This window comes from Rhamphochromis longiceps, linkage group LG1 (genome assembly GCF_057381845.1).
Source record: "Rhamphochromis longiceps isolate RC_006_pf linkage group LG1, R_longiceps_female_GT1.1, whole genome shotgun sequence".
Classification (NCBI taxonomy): domain Eukaryota; kingdom Metazoa; phylum Chordata; class Actinopteri; order Cichliformes; family Cichlidae; genus Rhamphochromis; species Rhamphochromis longiceps.
The window spans coordinates 15325837-15346405 of NC_140557.1; the positions used below are offsets into that span (position 1 = coordinate 15325837).

The 20569-nt window shown below is 40.4% G+C and overlaps 1 protein-coding gene across 1 annotated transcript in view; it reads right to left on the reverse strand.

The window, feature by feature from the left end:
• smyd3 (SET and MYND domain containing 3) overlaps positions 1–20569 on the reverse strand; it is a 114335-nt gene that overhangs the window by 61802 nt on the left and 31964 nt on the right. Inside the window, exon 5 of the mRNA XM_085396506.1 lies at positions 19420–19574. Within this exon, the coding sequence (XP_085252632.1) occupies positions 19420–19574 (155 nt within the window). The remainder of the gene's footprint in view (positions 1–19419; positions 19575–20569) is intronic.

Here is a 20569-nt window from a genome sequence, read left to right on the forward strand (position 1 = left end):
CTTTGCACTCTGGTTTTCCACACAGGTAAGTAGTCTTTCTGCAGGGTTCATCGTGGATCTCGAGGCATCTCTTGCAGGCTCCAAGTTGCTGCACTGCATCCTCTTTCTCCTGTAACTTTGTGTTGGTTCTAAACCGTCTGCAGATGTAGAGCTTTCTCTTGTGCTTTGGGTCCCTACAGATGATGCAGCCTGCTGGATCAGTACTGGATTTAACTGACTTGGTACGGGCATACTTTACTGGGAACTTTATTCTCTCCTTGGCAGGGTCGATGTCTCTCAGCTGGTCTAACTGCTCGTAGATGGACTCTTGAGATTGGAGGTATGCGAGCAGCTTGTCAAACCAGTTCTGATGAGTCACAGCATTCTTTGGATCAGCAGCGTGGGTAAGCCAGTCTTTCTTTAGGGACTCAGGCAGCTTGCTTTCAATAGACTTTATTACTAAGAGGTTCTTTATGGCATTTGCTTCATCCAGCTCACTCAAATCATAGAGGGCCTTTTCAACTGCGTGGATAAGCTCTATAATTCTTCTAGGCTGGTTGCTACGGACAGGAGGGATAGTTTGAAGCTCCTCAATGATTTCAATGGCGATGGTGGCTTGATTTCCATAGCGGTTCTCGAGGACTCTGAAGATCTCATCGGCCGAGGTGTATGTGGACAGGCGCAGATCTTTGGCCACTTTATCATCGAGGCTATCAAGAAGTTGAAATTTCTTTACTTCCACGGACCCGGTTGGTTCACCTTGCTTTTGCAGAGCCTCCCATTCCTTCCGCCATCTGTAGAACTCACGCTGGCTGCCGGTGAACTTTGGTAAAGCTGTGGCTTTCAGTTTTATGGCTGCGACCGAGGCTGCGTTGCGGACTGTGACAACTGCTTTGTCGGCATCTCTTTTAATCCTCTCTGCTTTGATCAGGACTGCCTTCCCTGACACCAGCTTTGGAAGGCAGGTTTCGAGCTCCATCAGTCGACGATCACAATCTCGCCTCTCAGCAGGTGGAGCCCAGCGGTTCCATGTCTGGTGTGCCTGCTTAGCTTTCTTCACCAGTTCTTCTAGATGGTGGAGCATAAAATCATATGCCTCCAGCGGTGTATCAGGCTGAGTGGATGTGACGTTCTCACACGCCATTTCTGCTGATTTTAGAGCAAGGGTCAGTTCTTTTTCACCATATGATGTCCACAGTGTCTCTCTGATCAGGTGCTTCACCTCCTTCAACTTCTGCTCACATTCTTTCTCCGTTTTTTCGACGTCTGCTCTCTGTTGGCCCATCAGCTCCGGTGTGCCCTCTGCTTCACACTGCGTGATGTAGGCGGCTTCAAGCTCCTCGTTCACGTCAATCACTTTGGAGCCCTCTGCTGTGAGTCTCTTGAAGGAATCCTGCAGCTCCTCTACAGACATATCCATGTGGGTCCTTATTATATGGTTGGTGAGTCTGGAAAACAGTCTCTTTGCAGTGGTTCGCTCTATTTTCAGCTCTTCGAGTGACTTGGACTCAGCCATGCTGTTTTCTCGGTTGTTGATTGGACTGGCAAACGGCGTGCGATTTCCTCCAGGCCCCCAGGTGGAGTCTTCTCCGTCTTTGTGGTGAGCTTTTGTGGAGTCTTCACTGGTCAAGGCCGGTTTCTCTACTGGCCAGGCCGGTTTTTTACTGTCAAGTGTTTTCTGACTGTGAGGTGCCCACACTTGAAAAAGACCAGACTTTGAATTTCACTCAACTTTATTTTGACCAGGTAGATAGGTAGGTAGCAGCAGGTAAAAACCGATAGCCCGTCTTGTTCAAAGTCTTCCTCACAGTGGAAAAGTGGATCGTACTTTGTTTGCTGTCCTCTCAGTATGTTGCTCACGGGTCAAATGACTGCTGCATGCATTTTAAGGTCTACTAGGCACGCCCACCCTTGATTGCTCTAATGTGGCTCACCTGGCAGGGCGCCGCACACCAGGCCGCGCTTAGTTGTTGATTGCACCCAAGGTCTAAACAGCGGCCATGCGCAAGCAGCAGCACCGAACAGGTAGTGGGCAGGAGGAGGAAGAGAGGAATAACAGCCACACCTACTAGGTCAGCACGACAATAACTAAAACTATTAAATAAGTTAAATGGAATGGTTCTTATACAGCGCTTTTCTGCTCTACTTGAGCGCTGAAAGCACTTTATACATCAACATCCACCCATTTACACGCCCATTGATACAAGGCTGGAGTTGCCAGAGATCAAGCCACCAACCTTCCGTTTAGTCGACGCCCTGCTCTGCGTTCTGAGCCACATCTAACCCTCAAGGTCAGATGGTTCTGCACTAAAAACTCTTAATGGCTATAATGGCTATATTAGCTCCATGCACATGCACACTTAGACTTTAATTTAGTGCATGTTTGTGTGGTAGCACTACTGTGGCAGTGTCTTTGCAGGCATTGTTCTACTGAAAGAGCTGCAGGGTGGGGTCCTACCACAAGAATAGCACGAGCACAGGATTTGTTTCTGAGACTGCTGGTTAGAAGCAGTAACTTGAAGCAATTCTGAGGTTTACAACTTAGTTCATTTCTGAATTTGTTTAGTAAACAAATTCCCAAACCCACGTCTGACTAAAACCAATCAAGTGAATCAAGTGGAACCAAAAACTACTGACAGAATATATTTGGGTTTTATAAGACTTCAAAAAGATGTGCAGTATACCCTTGATTATCGCAGGGGCTACGTTTCTGGACCCCCCATGATAGGTGAAAATCCACATAGTGTTTGATTATTTTTATATATATCTCGACCAGGTGGTGCAGGGCGTTTTGCATATAAAGTGCGTGAATAGAGCCTTGAGCCATAGGCTGGATCAACGATTCGGTGTTTGGTGGTAACAATTCAATTTGTACACCTTCAAACGACACATCAATTGTAGTTTGATTTAATATCTGTTTAATATAATTAATTTATATCGTTTTTAATTTTTTAGGCTAGAAAATGCTCATTTTACCACAAAAATAATTGAAAAACACGTATTAGTTAGAAAAAAAATGTAATATCTTTGGGCTGCAGAAACCTGCCATATAATGAAATTCCTCCAATATAAATTTAGAGCTAAATCTGTGATGTGGTGAATTTGCGAAAGTTGAATGGCAATATGACGTGAGAATAATGACACGCAGATTTAAAGCAAAGATTGAAAATGTGTTTGGTGACTTAAACTGTGTTTCTTTTTTATACTAAATTAAAATGCTTATTTTTAATTTTGCATAATAGCAAACACCCAGCTGGTATTATTTTGACTCATCTGGTATTGTTACAGCATAGCAGTTGTCTCACTGCCGCTGTATATTGTACTGTACATACACAAATACATTCTTATTTAAATAAAATATATCCATAAAAACACAATACTATGAGCGACGGAGAGCTGCATTACAATATTTGTTCGTATTGATGGACTCTCTCATATATACTCTCATTGCAGACTCCAGGGGTTTGCAGTAGGAGTCAATTACAACCAGTTCAGTGACAGGTTGCTTCTCCCAAAGACAAGAACTAACAGACTTAAAAACTCCTTTGTCCCACACGCCATCAGACTGTTTAACTCCTCTCTGGAGGGGAGAGGGAGGGGAAACAGGAGGACAAAGGAGGGAACAACTAAGCTGTAGTGCCTCTTCACCTCACTGTACAATACCTTGTGCAATACTTTTGTAAATAGTCAACGGTGCAATAGACTCAATACTTGAAATGTGCAATTCACTTGTATTTTTATTTTTATTCCTATTTATTCTATTTATCCCCTTCGTATATTTTATTTATATTGTCTCTGTATTTATATATATGTGTGTGTGTATAACTCTGTAACTTCTGTCGGTGCTGTGCTTTTTTGGAAATCGAATTTCCCAGAGGAACCCACCCGAGGGATTAATAAAGTTCTATCTTATCTTATCTTATCTTAATTAAAGACACTCCCCATTGTAATTACACAATGTTAGATATACTAGGCCACAGGGACACAAGTGTTTGTGTGTTTGTCCTTCCTCCCCTTGTCATCTTCCCCTCCCACTCCTTTACACTCTTTTCATCTCCACCTGGGGGTGTTTTCAGGGAGGGGTTCATTAAATTCGAAATCCCCCTTTGGTCTCTCTAAGAGGTGAAATACACAAATCACTTAACTGCGATGATATGTGAGGTTGAATGTAAATTAAAGAAAGACAATTGCTTGATAGATATTTTGTATGCCAACTTAGCAAGTAAGTCCATTTTAGAAAATCATTTTATCATAATCTGCAAAAAAAAAAAGAAATGAAAAACTGAAATGAAAAGAAGATAATACAAAAAAATAAAAAATACTGTCTCCGATTTGTCTACTTGCCATCATTCCTCTGTGGTTTTGTCTCTTTTTGTATCTGGCTGGCTTCGGGTGAACAAAACTGCTGACACATAGGAAACCTGCTCTGCCAGATTCAATCAATAGAAAGACACCATCTCGCTCTCTCTCACTCTCTCTCTCTATAACAAACACACACACACACATACACACACACACACACACACACACACACACACACACACACACACACACAGGAACACTTGCCGACATATACAGAAGAAAAAGCCTGGGCAAACAACAAACACAGATACCTTCACACAGCTGAGGCGTCTGATACAATAAAGTAATTAGCAACCTATCGGGCTCTGTCCATAAAAATGACTAATTTATTTCTATATTTCTCATGGTGGCACCAAGAACACTCAAAGTGATACTGAAACTAAGTTCATGTTTAGGGCACGGCTTGGAGAAGTCCGGCCAGAAGTATTGCTTCAAAGCAAATTACGAATTGAGATGTATTGGAAAGACAACAGCACACAGAGTCACAACTGGTGGTCAGTGGTGCACGTTTAATGCCCTGGTGCTTGTGCATTAGGATAATATGCAAAAACCTCTACAAGACTGTTAATGTAAGACCTGGTGAGAATGCCTCAGTAACAGCAGTCTGATAGTTATTATAGAGGAACGTCAAGTATGTATTCATAAAGTACACATTACATATGTGTGCTTAAAGGCGCAAAACCAACAGCAGCAGTCTACAGAGAAGCAGAGAAAAGTGATATGATCTTACAAGTATTTCTTAACCGAAGTGAGCGAATGCTTAGATGTCATACAGTTCTGGATGTCTGACTCCTACAGTGAGGTGACCACAAAGCTCTGTTCAGTGTGGGAGGCATTTTGCTGGTGACCCGTTATTCTTGTCCCCTTAGAGTGAGGGGTCAAAACTCAATAAATCAATACAAAGTTGTAGCGACTGATCCCCATTATGCTGAGATGAAACATTTGTATCCTTTTGTATTCTTACTGAGCCTTTCAAGCACTTTTTGCATTAATCTTATGATTAACGAATAACTCATTCTCCTCTTCAAAACATCATCTGTGTCACATCTGTATGGGATGAGTGAAAACTGGATGGTTTGATGAATATGAAAATCATGTGCTATGGCCTCTGCAGGCACTAGATCTTAACCCAACTGAACACCTGTTGGAAAACTTGGACTGCTTTTCTTATTTAGAATAAAAATATTTGGTCTGTTACAATGGTCACTGTTTTAGGTGAAGTTATAGAGTCATAAACTATATTTTCATGACAGAGACATAAGAGAGCACATACCTCTACTCAATCAGTCAGGCTTGCTGGCTCTGAAAATGTGCAAAATCTTTGGGAATGAGGTGTTTGCAACTTTGAGAAAACATGACCAAAATTTCTGCAACCACAAGCTTGGAGTCCTGTTGCCTTTGAGGTTGTTTCAAAGACAGGGACCCAAACACATGGAGTCAGTATGCGATCCGTTTTCTATCACTTTCCCATGAAATGGCGTCAACTTGGCCATTACGTGCAATCTGTTTGTGATAATACGACATTTAACTGTGATAAACTGGAGAAAATCACAAATCTGTTGCTCTCTACATACACTGAAATTCACATTGCTACTTTCATCTGAAATCTAGCCAATACCTCATAGTTTGGTAACAGAAATTCAAAAATTCCTCCTCAATAACTACTGACATAGCTGCCGCAGGACAGTGGTTTAACCACAAAATCACATAGGCACTTGGCAACCTTGTTTTTAAACAGGAATATAATCAGAATAAAACCAGTTGAGCGGGGTCCCCTACTGCAAAAAGACACACTGTAGACCAGGGGTCTCCAACTCCAGTCCTTGAGAGCTGTTCTGCAGCTTTTAGATGCATTCCTACTCCAACACAGCTGAATCAAATGGTTGAAATACCTCTTCAGGATGCCATCAAGCTTAGCAAAGGCCTGGTAAGTTGCTGTAGACCGGTTGGTTGCAATGTGCTACCATCAATTTTTCCTAGCGGTAGTGAGGTTGTCATCCTATTTTAGTCTGTTTATTCTTAAAACTGGATCAACTTACTATTGGCTTTTGTAAAATCTACATAGAAAAGTGTTACCATTTAGAATGAAAAGTGTGCATGTAACAAGCTTAAGCATTAGCCTACAACTTTTCGGTCAATAATCTGTGCTCTTCCCATTGAATTCTTGATTGCTGAGATTTATTTATTTATATAACACCCAATTTTGGGGGGGGAAAGAAAATGTTAATATAAATATGAGTTCCAATAATTACAATCATTACTCAAGTCTGACTAAGTAAGGCAGTTGGATGTAAATGCATATTTAGTCTGCAGACATGATACCACCACAAACTTTCTTATCAGCACCAAGTTGAATAACTCTAAGTGCAAATATATAACCCCATTTCCAAAATGCTGGGACTTTTAATTATTTACAATTAAAAACCAGGTTTCAGTTCAAAACTGAATTTACATTTACCACAGTACCTGGCCTATCCGGTTGTTCAGTCTGACGTCACTAGCCGTGTCTGGGTCTAAACTCCGCTGCAGGTCCATATATCAAACGATCACTATGGCATTACTGAGAGTTGAAAAACTATCTAAAGTTTTTCATCTTTAATAAAATGATCAGCGTTCTGCTCTACCAGGTGTAACAATTGAGTTTAACATCCAGGCATCCATGAAAACGGAATTTATGACATTTAACAGAGTTAGAAGTTAGCAGGAAGTTAGCTCGCTAGCTTCTATCTAAATACAATATAGCATGTCCTGACTGCGGGGTTTTGGAAACAAATTAAAACGTACAGCTCTGCTATCACTTCCAGCATAAATGAAGAAAGAAAACTAAAAAGCAGTGATGTTTGTAGGGTTACTGAAGTTGGGCTAGCTGGTATATAATGATGTGCTACGTGATCCCTAGCGACACAGCTATGTTAGCATAATATAAACAAGCTAACTTTTTTTCCACTCGATAAAAGTTACCGTGAGTGTTCTCGGTGGTCAGGAACAAATGTAATCGCATGGCAGGATGCTGTAAAAGGACCAAACTTCAGCCAGGAGAACAACTGAGATAATCCATCCACAATACGAGGTTAGTCATTCATATACTGCTGCATGGGCTGGGCTGTAGTTACATCCTAAGGTAAAAACTGAGCTTAAATAAATGATTAGTGGTAATAAAAGCCGAGGGAGGTCAACAGTGATCACTGACTGTTTTAGGAGCTTTTTGAGATCAAATAGAAGAAAATACATAACATTAAACATGTTAACAACACAAAAGCCATATTAAACGCAGACTACTTTAGACCCAGAAGTAGGATTCGTCGCGTCATCACTGAACAACCGGATAGTGTGGAAGTGGGCTACACAAATGATTATCTTTGTCTTGTGCAAGAAAGTTCACAAAGTTTTAATGTTATCATTAAAAAAAAACTACTGCAACTTAGTGTTTAGGAAGAAATTATAGCCTACAATATAAGTTGTTTTTGTTTTGTTTTTTTATAACAGCATGTCTAATTTGTGCTCCTTTGTCTATGCACGGGAAGCAGAGATGACACAATGGAGAGAATAAAACGTGTGCCTGTTTATCTGCATCCACACACACAAAGTCTTATTTGTGTTCCTGACGAGTTGCTGATGTTTAACAAGAGGAAGCACAGCATGAATGCCCATTAAAGGGAAAATAACAGAAACCAGAAACAAAATGATACCGAGCTCTCATCCACTATGGGACAACAAATAAGTGCACATAAAAAACACAAACACGCGATTATTTCCTGTCCCTGACTCTAAAAATAATCCTCTTCATAATAAGTTACAGCAAATAGGCTTTTTGGGTTTCTGAGAAAATTCATGCTCATTTCCACTTAAAAAGATTGCAGGAACACAAATGTTACCCATACAAACACACACACAGAAGAGTGAGAAGTTGATAGTCAGGGAAGGTGTGACTCACTGTCCCTGAACAGCACTCGCTGTTTCATGCTTGGCTGTGGTTTAAGAGGAGACTGAGAAAGAAAGAGATGAGAGACAGATGAGAGGGAGACTGAGGGAACGAAGCCTGCAGAAACTCATTTATATTCAGGATGGAAATAAAAGGACTGATGGTTAAGCATTCTTCCGCTGGATACTTTACAGGCTGCAGTTGCCCTCCCCCAGCCTCCACAAGACAAGGAAGTTTTACCTAACCCGCTAATGACCTGCAGACAGGTGAACAGGAAGAGAGGATGGGTGGGTGGACGAGTGCGTACTTGAACCCTGTATTGTAGCTGTACCATTAGAAATTCTATATTTACAGCCGTATTTCATGAACCAAAGCACCGATTGCAAACCTGATCACCATTTCTGAGGCTAACACTTTGCTCTTAGCTTTTTCGTCCTGTAAAAGGATTTCTTAGACTCAGATATACAGGCCATTTAGCTAAGGGACAGAAAATGTGTGGCCTTTAAGCACAGTGATGTTAATATTATCACTCCTTATCATCCAAATTAACTGTAAAAGCTGAAAATAACTTTCATGTACACGGTGCCATTAAATCCCTGCAAACAGCAGGGGACATGGGAAATTGACAATTAACCAAAGCAAAAATATACCGTTTACCCCATGACATCACTTATTAAAGGTTTCACCTGCATATTGCAGTATATGGAAACCTGGGACTGTTCAAAGAATTTAGTCATAGCTTTGCTACTACCCCATATGGAAAAGAAACAGTAAAAAAAAAAAGTGGCCACTTTCTCATTACTTTCATATATTGTTTTAGTAAGTATCCAAAACATACAAGTTTCATTATATAATTTTTCAAGGGATCTTTATCTGTTTTCACTCTTGTATGCTTTTCATACAAGTTTCACACAAGACAGATACAAACTTTATAAGATTTATATATATCTTTTCCATATGGGACTTTTTGCAAGAAAATGGTCAAACTGTTAGTCGATACATGCTAACAACAGTGTAAACAACAATTTTCTCCATGTATTTTTCTTTTAATATGATGCCCTTATACTATTTTTTTGCACTTATTAAGGCGACAGCGCCGGGATCTTAAATAGAGGAAAATCCAAATTATACATTTCTCAGTGTTTTTAATTATGTGACAAATAATCCACACAGTGGGGAACAGCACAAAAAAGCTAATTCCAAATTACTGTGTATATGACTGAATGTATGCAAAAGTAACCTGCACAATGTGCTCTAAGTGTTAAGGCTTCTAAACAGGGCACAGCCTCACCCAGGAAACATCATGTAACCTACAAGGCAGATGACCAGAGAAATTTACCCAAATACACGGTTTGGGAAAATGGCTTAAAATACTCACAATTATTTAGCCAACACCCAAACATAAGCTCCAAATTATAACAAAAAAAAAAAAAGCTACTTTCAGTGGCAGACTGGCCATCTGGCATACCTACAGTCTGCTTCCCAAGGGGACAGGAGAACTGTTATAACCAGATTAAACAATTTCCCAAAGCTGTTTGGTCTCATATTTGTCTGTCCAATCAGTTACAAACAAATGTGTGCCTGTGTGTGTGTGTGTGTGTGTGTGTGTGTGTGTGTGTGTGTGTGTGTGTGTGTGTGTGTGTGTGTGTGTGTGTGTTAGCAGTCTTTATTATTATTTTTAAAAAGCGGTAAATAAGGAATCAGACTGTATGTCTTTAAAATATTTAGAGTTAATTTGAAACATTTTAAGAAAACTATATCCATGTAGGCAGAAAACGTTAGTATTATAGTATTCGTATTATAATATCAGTGATATTAATGTGTTGCAGATAGTGTGGTTTTGGCCCAGGTATTTGAAATGAGATCAGATAACGGTGTGAATAAAATAATGCAATTACCCTATAAAAGCACATTTTTTATGACACAGAGTATTTTAAAATTGAACAGGCAACATGGTTCACCGTTTAATAGTAGGCTGATCCTTCATTTAACACATAGTCTTTATATGTCCTGTGTGAGATAACTAATAAAAGCATCATGAGTACAGGAGTGATGATGATTAGCGATGATAAACCCACAGGTTAATGGAAGGCAAGTGACCAATCAGTGCAAGAAAAATGTCAACATGTACGCATATAATTATGCTGCCCTCTGTTTTCAACCTTAATGCAAAACAAATACATCACAAATCATTTAATTTTTCACAAGGGATTAAAAAGGTGTAACAGCCAAAGATTTAAGGATTTCCCTCCCTTCTTTCACAGACATTTTTGTGTAAATAGAAAATCTTTACTCTGATTAAACATGTGAAATATATTTTCATTTGAGAGAGGATTGTGTAACATGACAACAACATGCTAAACTACAATTCACTATTGAAATATCCCATTAAAAAACCCTTTTATTACAGAGCTGAGCAGACTGAGCAGGCTGAAATGCTTGGTGGAAGGTCAGGATGCGATCCATGACCTCATGTTGGAACACATGCACAGAACGTTTTACTCCAACAGGTCTTTGCCAGGTCACTGTGCTGGTGTGAAAGGCTAATCTGCGAGAGACAGCTTAGGAAACACACTTCCTGGAACATCCCTCTAGAGGAAAGTCTGGAGGAAATTAAACAAAATACACAAATACTCACACTTTGGCACGTTATCGCGCTCTATCCCCGTCTACATTCCTCTTAACCACCAAAGAACAGTAATTACTGTAGATGCCGGAGCGACAGAGGAGAGAGCAGTGCCAGTATGAGGGATGATAAAGGAGACGAGAGAGAGCGATAGCGGCTGCTGCAGCCAAAAGCTTCTCATTAAGCTAACCCTACCCCCAGCTCAAACATGTAGCATACATCCCCGTCTTCTACAGCACACTGCAGGTCAAATCAGTTTGCAGAATTTTAAATCTGGCATGCAGATTTATCAAAAACTCAAAACAATTTATAGTCGGTCTTTTCAGATTGTCCCTTTTTTCTGTGTCCTCCACTCTTCTTCTCCAAATCTCCTCAACCCTGTTTCTGATCTTGATTGTTGAAATCTTTTTCCTCACAAGCTCTCTTTTTTCTGCATCTTCTCCTGTTTCCTTCCCTTTCCCATGGCCCGCCAGTCATTTCAGCGCCTTGTTTTCTTTCCTTCCCCCCTTCTTCATCTTCTTCTCCTCACCTCTTCCCCACGAGAGCCCACACACATGCAGCCAATCTAAGTCAATTAAACAAATGGTTTTTTGCTCTCTTTTCACATTATACTGTCTGTGACTTCATCCATGATGATGGACTCCAAGTCATTACACAAAGCTGTACGTGTGTGTGAGATTTTGCAAAGCCTAAGCTAATTAGGTAGAACCCATGGCACTGGCAGCTACAATAGCAGATCAGGGAAATGCTGAAGAGATAAGGCCGAGCATACTAAGACATACACAAGAGGATTATTTTAATGATTTCACACGCCGGATACAGGCAAACATGCATCCATAAGAGCAAAAGGAAACATTATGGTACAGGCAAAAACATTAAAATGCAATATTCTCATTTATATACATCCCCTCTCCTTCCTGCATACATGCATCTGCATTCCTTAGTCGATCCATTTAGAAAAAATGTGAAGTTTTACTTCATTCTCCCATGCAAAAAGTTTGGTAAGTGACAACCTTTCCATTTGTTACAGTACCGTAGTTTGATGGCGTCTGCATCCCACTTAGCTGCTCAACAGATGGCCAATAAATATAAGGAAAAGCCGTGCGAGTAAATTACTCCTACACAGAAACAACAAGTTACACTCACACACCTACAGCGCACATCTGTCTACACGCAGATTTACTCCTACACACAGATATACACAAGTTACATTACAGCAAGCAAACAGACCAAAAATTATAACGACCAAAAAATAAGAATCAACACAAACACACACACACACACACTGAGGATTACACCGGCACACACACACACGCTCCTCATTCCTGCTGCTATAATTGAAGGTGAAGCAGTTTCAGCAGGGGTGTAAATTTATTGGCGCCACAGTCCACACATGACATCAGGTGGTGGTGATGTGTGTGTGTGTGTGTGTGTGTGTGTGTGTGTGTGTGTGTGTGTGTGTGTGTGTGTGTGTGTGTGTGTGTGTGTGTGTGTGTGTGTGTGTGTGTGTGTGTGTGCCTCCATGATAAATTGTAACTATATATGGGAAATAAACAATACAACATACTTTTCCATAGAGAGCTGCCCTGCTTCCACCTTGGTCAGAGAGGTAGGTAGAAGTGTGTGTGTGCGTGTGTGTGTGTTTCCCAGGAGTCTCAGTTACGGCCTCATGCACACAGAGCCATAAATACAGCTACTTCAAACCTTTTATCAAGCAGAGTAGGTGCGAGTAGGTACATGTTCCTATCCCTCTTCTGCTCGTTTCTGACGTTTTCTTTTCACATTCTTCTTACCCCCCCCAATATTCCATCTACAGCTTTTATTCTTGTTTTTTAACACTCTCTCAATAGATGAGCCAGTTTTTTCTTTAAGCTCACGTTAAATAAAAGACAGAACAGCCAGAATGGAGCTCCAACAGTAAGGAGGTCTTAAAGGTTCCTCTGATAAACAGTTGTATGCACCATATTAGGGACACAGCCCAAAGTACTGCAGACAAACACAAACACCTGCTGTGTCCCGGAGACATGTGTGAAGCTGGATTCATGGTCCCACAGTGATGTTTCTTGTAGCTTTTTGGCTATGCAGAAAAGATTATGGGAATTCACCCAATGCAGGGACTACAGTAACGCGCTTGTGTGCAAAGCGTACAGTGTGTCACCTCAACACAGGGATGCTATGCACAGTTTGATTACAGAATACTTGAAGCGGGTAGCTTGAACAAGTAAGGAAATGGGAGTGGAGATTTCCAGCAATCAAAAAAGGATCCACAGACGATTGTTTTCAACACTCCATTTCACTTCACTGCAAAAGACATTCTTTTCTGTTCGGCAGCAGCAAAACAGCCTCTGAAGCTTCCACCATTTCCCTAAACCAAACAGAGTGCTTCCAGTAGTTCGAACACATTTGAAGTAAACTGCATCTATGTATTTAAGGGCAACTTCTCCCCCCTCCACTGTGTAACAATGTCTCCAGGTAGCTACTATAGATGAGGCATTTCTAGCTCATGTTTCAGCACTTCCCCCATTATTAATACTAAAATATTATAATATTTTCATCAAGCAGGAACTGCATATTCACTAATAATTATCTTCAGATTACACATTAAACCACCCACTCATCTCTGTGCATAATGCTACAGTAAGCATTACTGTATGCACACTGCTCAAAATCATTAACATCATCTTAAAGTACAAACTGTATTTTTATGCTTTAAAGCATGAGACTTTTCTATGATGTTTCTGAGTTACTTTAAGTCAAGATTTTAAAATTCAAAAGGTGGCACTGGACTGTTAGAACAGCCCTGTGAGGTGTCTTTAAAGAGCTATTTATAACCCTCATATCAAAAGCTAAACTTGGGCAGAGAGGGAACGAGAAGGGCGAATGTCAATGAAGAAGAGAAATGATAGGTGGCGCGGAGCAAACGGGTGAGGCCGAGAGAGGGAAAAAACAAGACGCACAGAGCCAGGTTCAGGAAGACAGAGAGGGGTGAGGGAGTGTGTTTTTTATGGGGTAACATGTCGGTCATGTAAGGAGTTTGTGTGAGAAATGGGTCTCAGTGCAGCGAGGGCTGATGCAGCATAACAATAAGTTCACACGCAGGCTCGCAGGCTGGTTAGAGAACACACACACATTTACCTAAGCAATACACACAAGTATAGGCAAAGACAAACTAACCACATAAGCACAAAAAGAAATTCACACATAAATCCAAATATGTGCAAGTATCTAAGATGAGACGCACACAGTGAGATCTAAAGACACACACACACACACACACTGCAGAGTGGGGAAGTTGCTTTAAAGAAACAATGAAAGCAGCACAGTTAGAGCTCCATGTTTGCGCTTATTATACTGCTGCAGTCTGATAAAAAAACAGCACATGGACAGACACGATGCATGCCCACTGCAGTCTTCCTGCACGCAGACCTTCTACTGAGGAGGCGTTCCTGAAGATGTTGCTCTTCTGTTTCCATGTTTGTCGTCACCATCGTGCTGCAGAAAGAATCTGATAAGCTGCTCCGTGATAGTGTTACGAGAACACGTTAGGTGTCTAAAACCTTTCCCCAGCACTGTGAATACGCAGACCGTACACAGTACACAGTAGTAGCACACACAAATACAACTCTCCCTACTTCCCTCCTTGCTCCTCTTGGGGGTATTAAGAGCAGTAATGATGATGTGGGACTGCTTCCTTGTGTGCGTCAGCGTGCGTGCATGTATGTTTCTGTACGACACTATTAGCACACGGGATAGAGCAGCTATTAGCCTAAAGAATGCTTTTATGGCACAAAAGAAAACAAACCCCCACACGAGAGGAACTCCAACACACACGTATACATACACAAATGCCCATACACGCACACACAGCACACTCACAGTAATGACCTGTTTTGTTAAGCACAGTGAATGCTCCAAGTACACAATAATAAACTCCTCATTTGTTATGTACTAGGACCATTAAAGAGAGCGACCACAAGAGGAGGAGACGGGAAGAAGAAAGGGCTGCATTAAAAAGAATAATGAGCAAAGAGAGAGACAAAAATATAAGGACAGACAGAAGTACACAGAGTAGGTCTGACTGTCCTTACATTGTTGTAAACATACAGTAGGTAGAAACAACAGAGGCAGGGGAGGTAAAGCAAATATGAAACATAAGAGAGCAAAAGTGAAATGAAGGACTCCTTTGCACTACAAATACAGACTGTTGGCCATGCAATCACAGTGCCCCCTATTGGCAGACGATAAGTCACCATTTTGGATAGTGGCACATTTATTTATTAGCCCATCTTATTGAAGGTGATATTTTAAATTAATCAGTCAATCTATCAATCAATCAATCAATCAAAGGTAGTTAAAAAGGTTTACCATCAGTATGCAGCACATTACAGATAATGCACGCTGCAGGACAGCCATTTCTCCCTGATATTTCTCAGACACACTAAACCACTGCTTTCTGTGCCACCTCGTCTGGTTTCATAGACAGCTCATGTGGCATTAGGAAGGACGCCACACTTATGTGTTTCTATCATGGTTTCATTTTAAGCTTGGCGCAGTGTTTTAAAATCCAACTGAATAATATGTCAGGAACAGCGCAGTCACAGATGCATAATGCTTGATTCATGATTATGAATGATTGATAACCCAACTGTACCAGACCCAAAGATTTAGTCCAATGGATCACATATGACCACATCAGTATATGATGGCAGTGTATGATTTAGTACATAAGAGATGCAGAGAGTGTAAATAAGCGGCGTTAGCGATTACTCAACCGTCATTTCACAGCCTCGTAAGATCTGATCACGTGTATATTACCAAGGTAAAAGGTGTGAGCATGAGTGGCTTTACTCTTAAAATTTAATGACTACATAGTGAATTTCATTGACATTATAAACTTTTTACGAATAAGTCATATCCAACAAAACTCAGCTGTTATACGAGGCACAGGTCTGCATGCCAAATATCCAGATTTGCAGGCTTCAAGTGATTGTTTTGAAGATGGTACTTGGCCTTGAGGCGACTGATGTTGTGAATTGGTGCTATACAGAGGCGGAGCCAGACATTTGAAACACCCGGGGCTTAGCCCTAAAGGATAGTATGCATGTGGGATTTTTTATTTTTTTTATTTTTTGGGGGGGTGTTTAGAAATGACTGAAAAATTAATTGGCTCTGTTTTGAGTTAGGGAAAAATAAATATCACATATGCAGGACACCTTAAACTAGTTTTTTAATTAAGCAGCGAGGCAGAACACAGTCGGGGCTGTATCAAGACACAGGGACTGAACCCCAATTCAACCAGACCCAGAACTGATCCAGAATTAAAACAGGACTACAACAGTTCAAAATCAGGACTACTGAGGACTTAACCAAGACAGAACCAGAATCAGAACTAGATGATAGCAGCACTAAAAATCATCATAGACCTGCACTACACTTATTTTTTAATTCTACCAAAGTACAATATTTAGATTGAGAAAAGTTTATATAATTATTTAGCCTTGTTGTGCAAACAAGCTGCATAACTTAATAAATGTAGAATTTGAAAAGTAACAAACCTAAAAAGAAACACGAGATACATGAGGACCTATGATACGGTGATACTTTTGGTAAACGACCATTTGACTAACATGTGAGTCTCACCTGCTCTTGTTCATCTCTGTTCTGTCCTCATTCTCCATCTCCCTCTCTGTTCCTCTCTCTCTCTTTGTGCTGACAATCATCAAATATACAGTTGAAACCACATATTTACTCTTCAGATAAAAACACTTTTTTAATTGTAACATCAAATCAGACTAAAAGTTTATTTTTTTTTAGATTGATAAATATAAAAAAACATATTTGTTAACTTTAAGAGTAAAGAGAGAAACTGTCTGTGTTTCTTAATTGAAAATGGCACCAAATTGTATTCAATCTGAGCCACACTTATGGAGCTCCACAACTCTGTTCCTGGTGTTTTGGTTGACATCTCTTGATGTTCCCATGTCACAGAAACAGGCTCTGTGTTTTGCCTTATATGCATCCACAGCTGTGCCACCAGTTTACTCACATGGACTCTACGAACCTATCAGAAGCTTCTTCAGCTCAGAATGGAATCGTCTGCAGTTTCTTATTAATTAACAATAAACTTAGTGTATATACTCCTAAATTTGATGAAAGTGATGATAAATAGAAGCTCTGTCTCTCTTTATTCTGACATTTAACTAATTCAAAAGATATTTCAATATTTATCCAAAACAAAACAAGTTTACTCTAAATGACGTTGTACAGTAAAAAAATGTTCTTGTGTTTTCCATAAAGTGTAAATATCTGGTTTCAACTGTGAATACACACATGTAAGCTGAGACTCTCCAAAGAAACAGCATTGTTGTTGTTCGGCTTTTCATTTCGCCATTTGTTGATTCACTTGAAGAGCAATAACGTAATATTGGTCAAGTGATCAGTTTGATATCAATCTTTCGTGATGCACCGTCATATTTACATTATTTGTACGGTACGAATGATTTGCTTTGGTACCTGGTCAAACTTAAGCTCTCCTTAGTATGGCTGGCTCCGTTTCTCCAACAGCGCACTCACAGGCAGCAGCTGCCCCGCCCCCTCGCTCAGTCGCTTAGTGCCTGAGCTCGGATCATACCAATATCAGGGGGGATTCACGCACAGTCGTAAATTCCCACAGTGTGCACTATGTGCTTCGACTATTGTGTGTACTTTTTTTTTTATACAGTTGTCAGCCAGACATCTAACTATGAAAAAATTACACCCCAAAAGACCCCGGGCTTCTGACAAAACAACCCGGGCTTAAGCCCAGTAAGCCACCCCCACGCTCCGCCACTGGTGCTATATAAATAAAATTGAATTGAATTAGACACTTCAGACTTCTTTATTTTACTTTATAATTTAAGCTTTTAAAGGTCAGTGAGCACTGGCTGTCGAAATCTTGTGTTTTCTAGACAAACATGTCGCATGCAGAGGCTCAACCAAGGAAAAGAGAGCAAAACAAATTGATGGACATAAAGGCGACGTCTGATCTGACAGCCATTTTAACACAAAGTGCTTCTACAAAAACAAGGCACTCCTGTACTTTACATTCCTCTCCATTAGCCAATCTTTTGAATACAGGCCTTTGTGGCTGGGCTTACAAAGGAGAAAAAAGCCTGTTGTCTGTCTGTAGGTTGCTGGTGTCTCCAGTCAGACGCTGAGTCACTGCACTGTGGCACAAATGCTCTAATTGTAAACACCCCCCGGTGGGTGAACCTGGTGAGTGACCTGTGAGCGACCCTAACCAAAGGAAAACTTTCCACTAAGAAGGATTACCAGTAATAATACGTGTCACATATACCGGTGATGAGATCACCTTAAACAACATTCACAGCAGCAATTTCTGCAACTAAATATCACCAGTCACAGCTGATCACTCTTTTATATCAGCTTAGAGGAAATGAAATCATTCTGAAGTTTAGAACATGTGCAACTCTGGGTTTTTGTGGGTTTTCTCAAGTAAACAGCTAATTTCTCTTGAATTAACGTCATAAGTGAGATTTTTCCATACATCTCTCACCACTCTTGTGTGCGTTGTACCACCCAGCTTGAGTTTCTGTTTCTGGAGGTGCTGACATCTTGTTCTTCGTGCATGATTCTAAATGTATTGCTCTTTCAATGATGCCGAGACTTTTTCGCCCACTGACAACAAAACAGGAACAAGCAGTGTTTTTCCCACCGCTTTTCATAAATGGGGAAGACTCTTATACTGGTATGTGAAGCTTTCCCTTCTCCAAACATGAAGCTTCTGATTTACACCAAAACCTCCATCTTAGCCACACGTGTCCACAGAACAGTCTACTAACAGCAGTCTGATTTGTTTATACGATCTTCAGTGAAACGTAAAAGAGCAACAAAAAAACCCCAAAACACTTTTGCCCTTTCTCGCCTTACGAGTACAGTATTTGAAATACATCCACAGCTATCTGTTGAAAGAAAACAACCACTGATTAAATCTGACTTCCTTTGAGTCGAATGTAAATGACGCTTTATATGTAGAAAAGTTGGATGAAGAAAGTTGGTGTATTTTGTTTCGATCATGACAGTTTTTTGTAAGAAGTGCTTATTTGCACCTTTGTGTTATCAAAAGGCTCATAATCATTCGAGAAACACGCATGCAATCACTGTGGTGGGAAAAACACAATGAACACGCGCACAAGATGGAATTCAAACACAATGAAATGACGAGGAGTCACACAAGCTAACAGAAAACAGAGGAAGAGCAAATTGCAGATAAACACACAGGAGTTTGTGGTTTCAGTTCCACCGAAGACAGCTGGTACGTTTTAAGAGAGTGAGACCTGAAGTTGTTCTGGGAATACATAAACACAGGGGATCTGATTACGAATGCTCGGAAGATCTCAGACGTGCGGTGGGATAAGTCAAGGAGGAGGTGATGTGTCTTTTTATGGAGGTACACGGGATTTGATTGCGTATTCATGTGCATGATGAGGTGTTCTTACTATGCAGAAAAGCAAATGTGCATTTAGCTGACCTTGGCAATGAGGCTGAGGGGTTCTTGGCAGGAAGGTGGCAGTGCTGATCCCATTTCCTGTAACAGGTCAGGTACTTCCTGTTGCAGGTACAGCTCTAACATGGACGCCAGCTGAGAAAGACCTTGTTTCTTCTTCTCAGGCATAGAAGTTAGATCTGTAAAAACATTTTTTTTTTTAAATCATACAAATGTAGTTGAAACACTTCATAAAATCCAGGTATTCTGGTGTAAAAATGTAATGTTCTTTAAAGGTGATGATGTGAGGACTCCTAAAATTTGCCTGTAAATGGACCTAAATTGATATTTTATAACATATGATGCAGGTTTTCACTTATTTCTAGTATCTAACAGTCGTATTTGTTAATGTGTAAAGTAGGTAGAATGTTTGACGCCATCTGCTAAATCACATTTGTAAAGGGACTTTCAATCTCAATGAGACTTTTGCCAGATAAATGCAGAATATCGTTAAACCCGTCACGCTGTCCTGCATCATATTCGCTGTATAAAATCTAACATTTGTTTTAAAAAAATCCATTTTGCTCTATCGCATCATGTTTTTTGACGAGTGGCAACTGTAAACATGATCCAGATGCTAAACATGTGGATCCTTCACTATATCCAAACAGCAACAAAACATAACAGAGTTTGTGGGAAAAGGCATCCTCTGCTTATTTTGGTATGAAACTGGGTAATCAAGACAAGCCATGGGCATCTCATTCAGTTTGTCAGGTGTGTGTTGAAAATCTCAGAATAATGGAAAGAAAAAGAGCTTTCTAGTGGTACAGAGGGAACCACAGGATCACTTTGATGGCTGCTCCGTCTGTTTAGTCAGTATTTCTGGATACAGTTCCAACACTAAATCACCTGCCAGTTACCCAAATCTGCCATCAGCAACGAGACCTGCACCGCATTCAGATGAAATACTGCCTGTTGTTTTACTGGCTTAGTTGATGAGAGAGAAAAGTCTGATGTTTTGTTTCTAGATGCACAACTTTTTAGTGATCCATCTTCTAGTAGCTCATCTGTCCCCCAGTTCTTCCCTCAGCCACAGTTAAAACTTGTCTTTGCCACAGGAAGCGGCCCAGTTGCTTGGGGCTAGGCTCAGTGAGAAAAACCTACTGGCTCCAGGAACCACATTGTCTTTTTATAA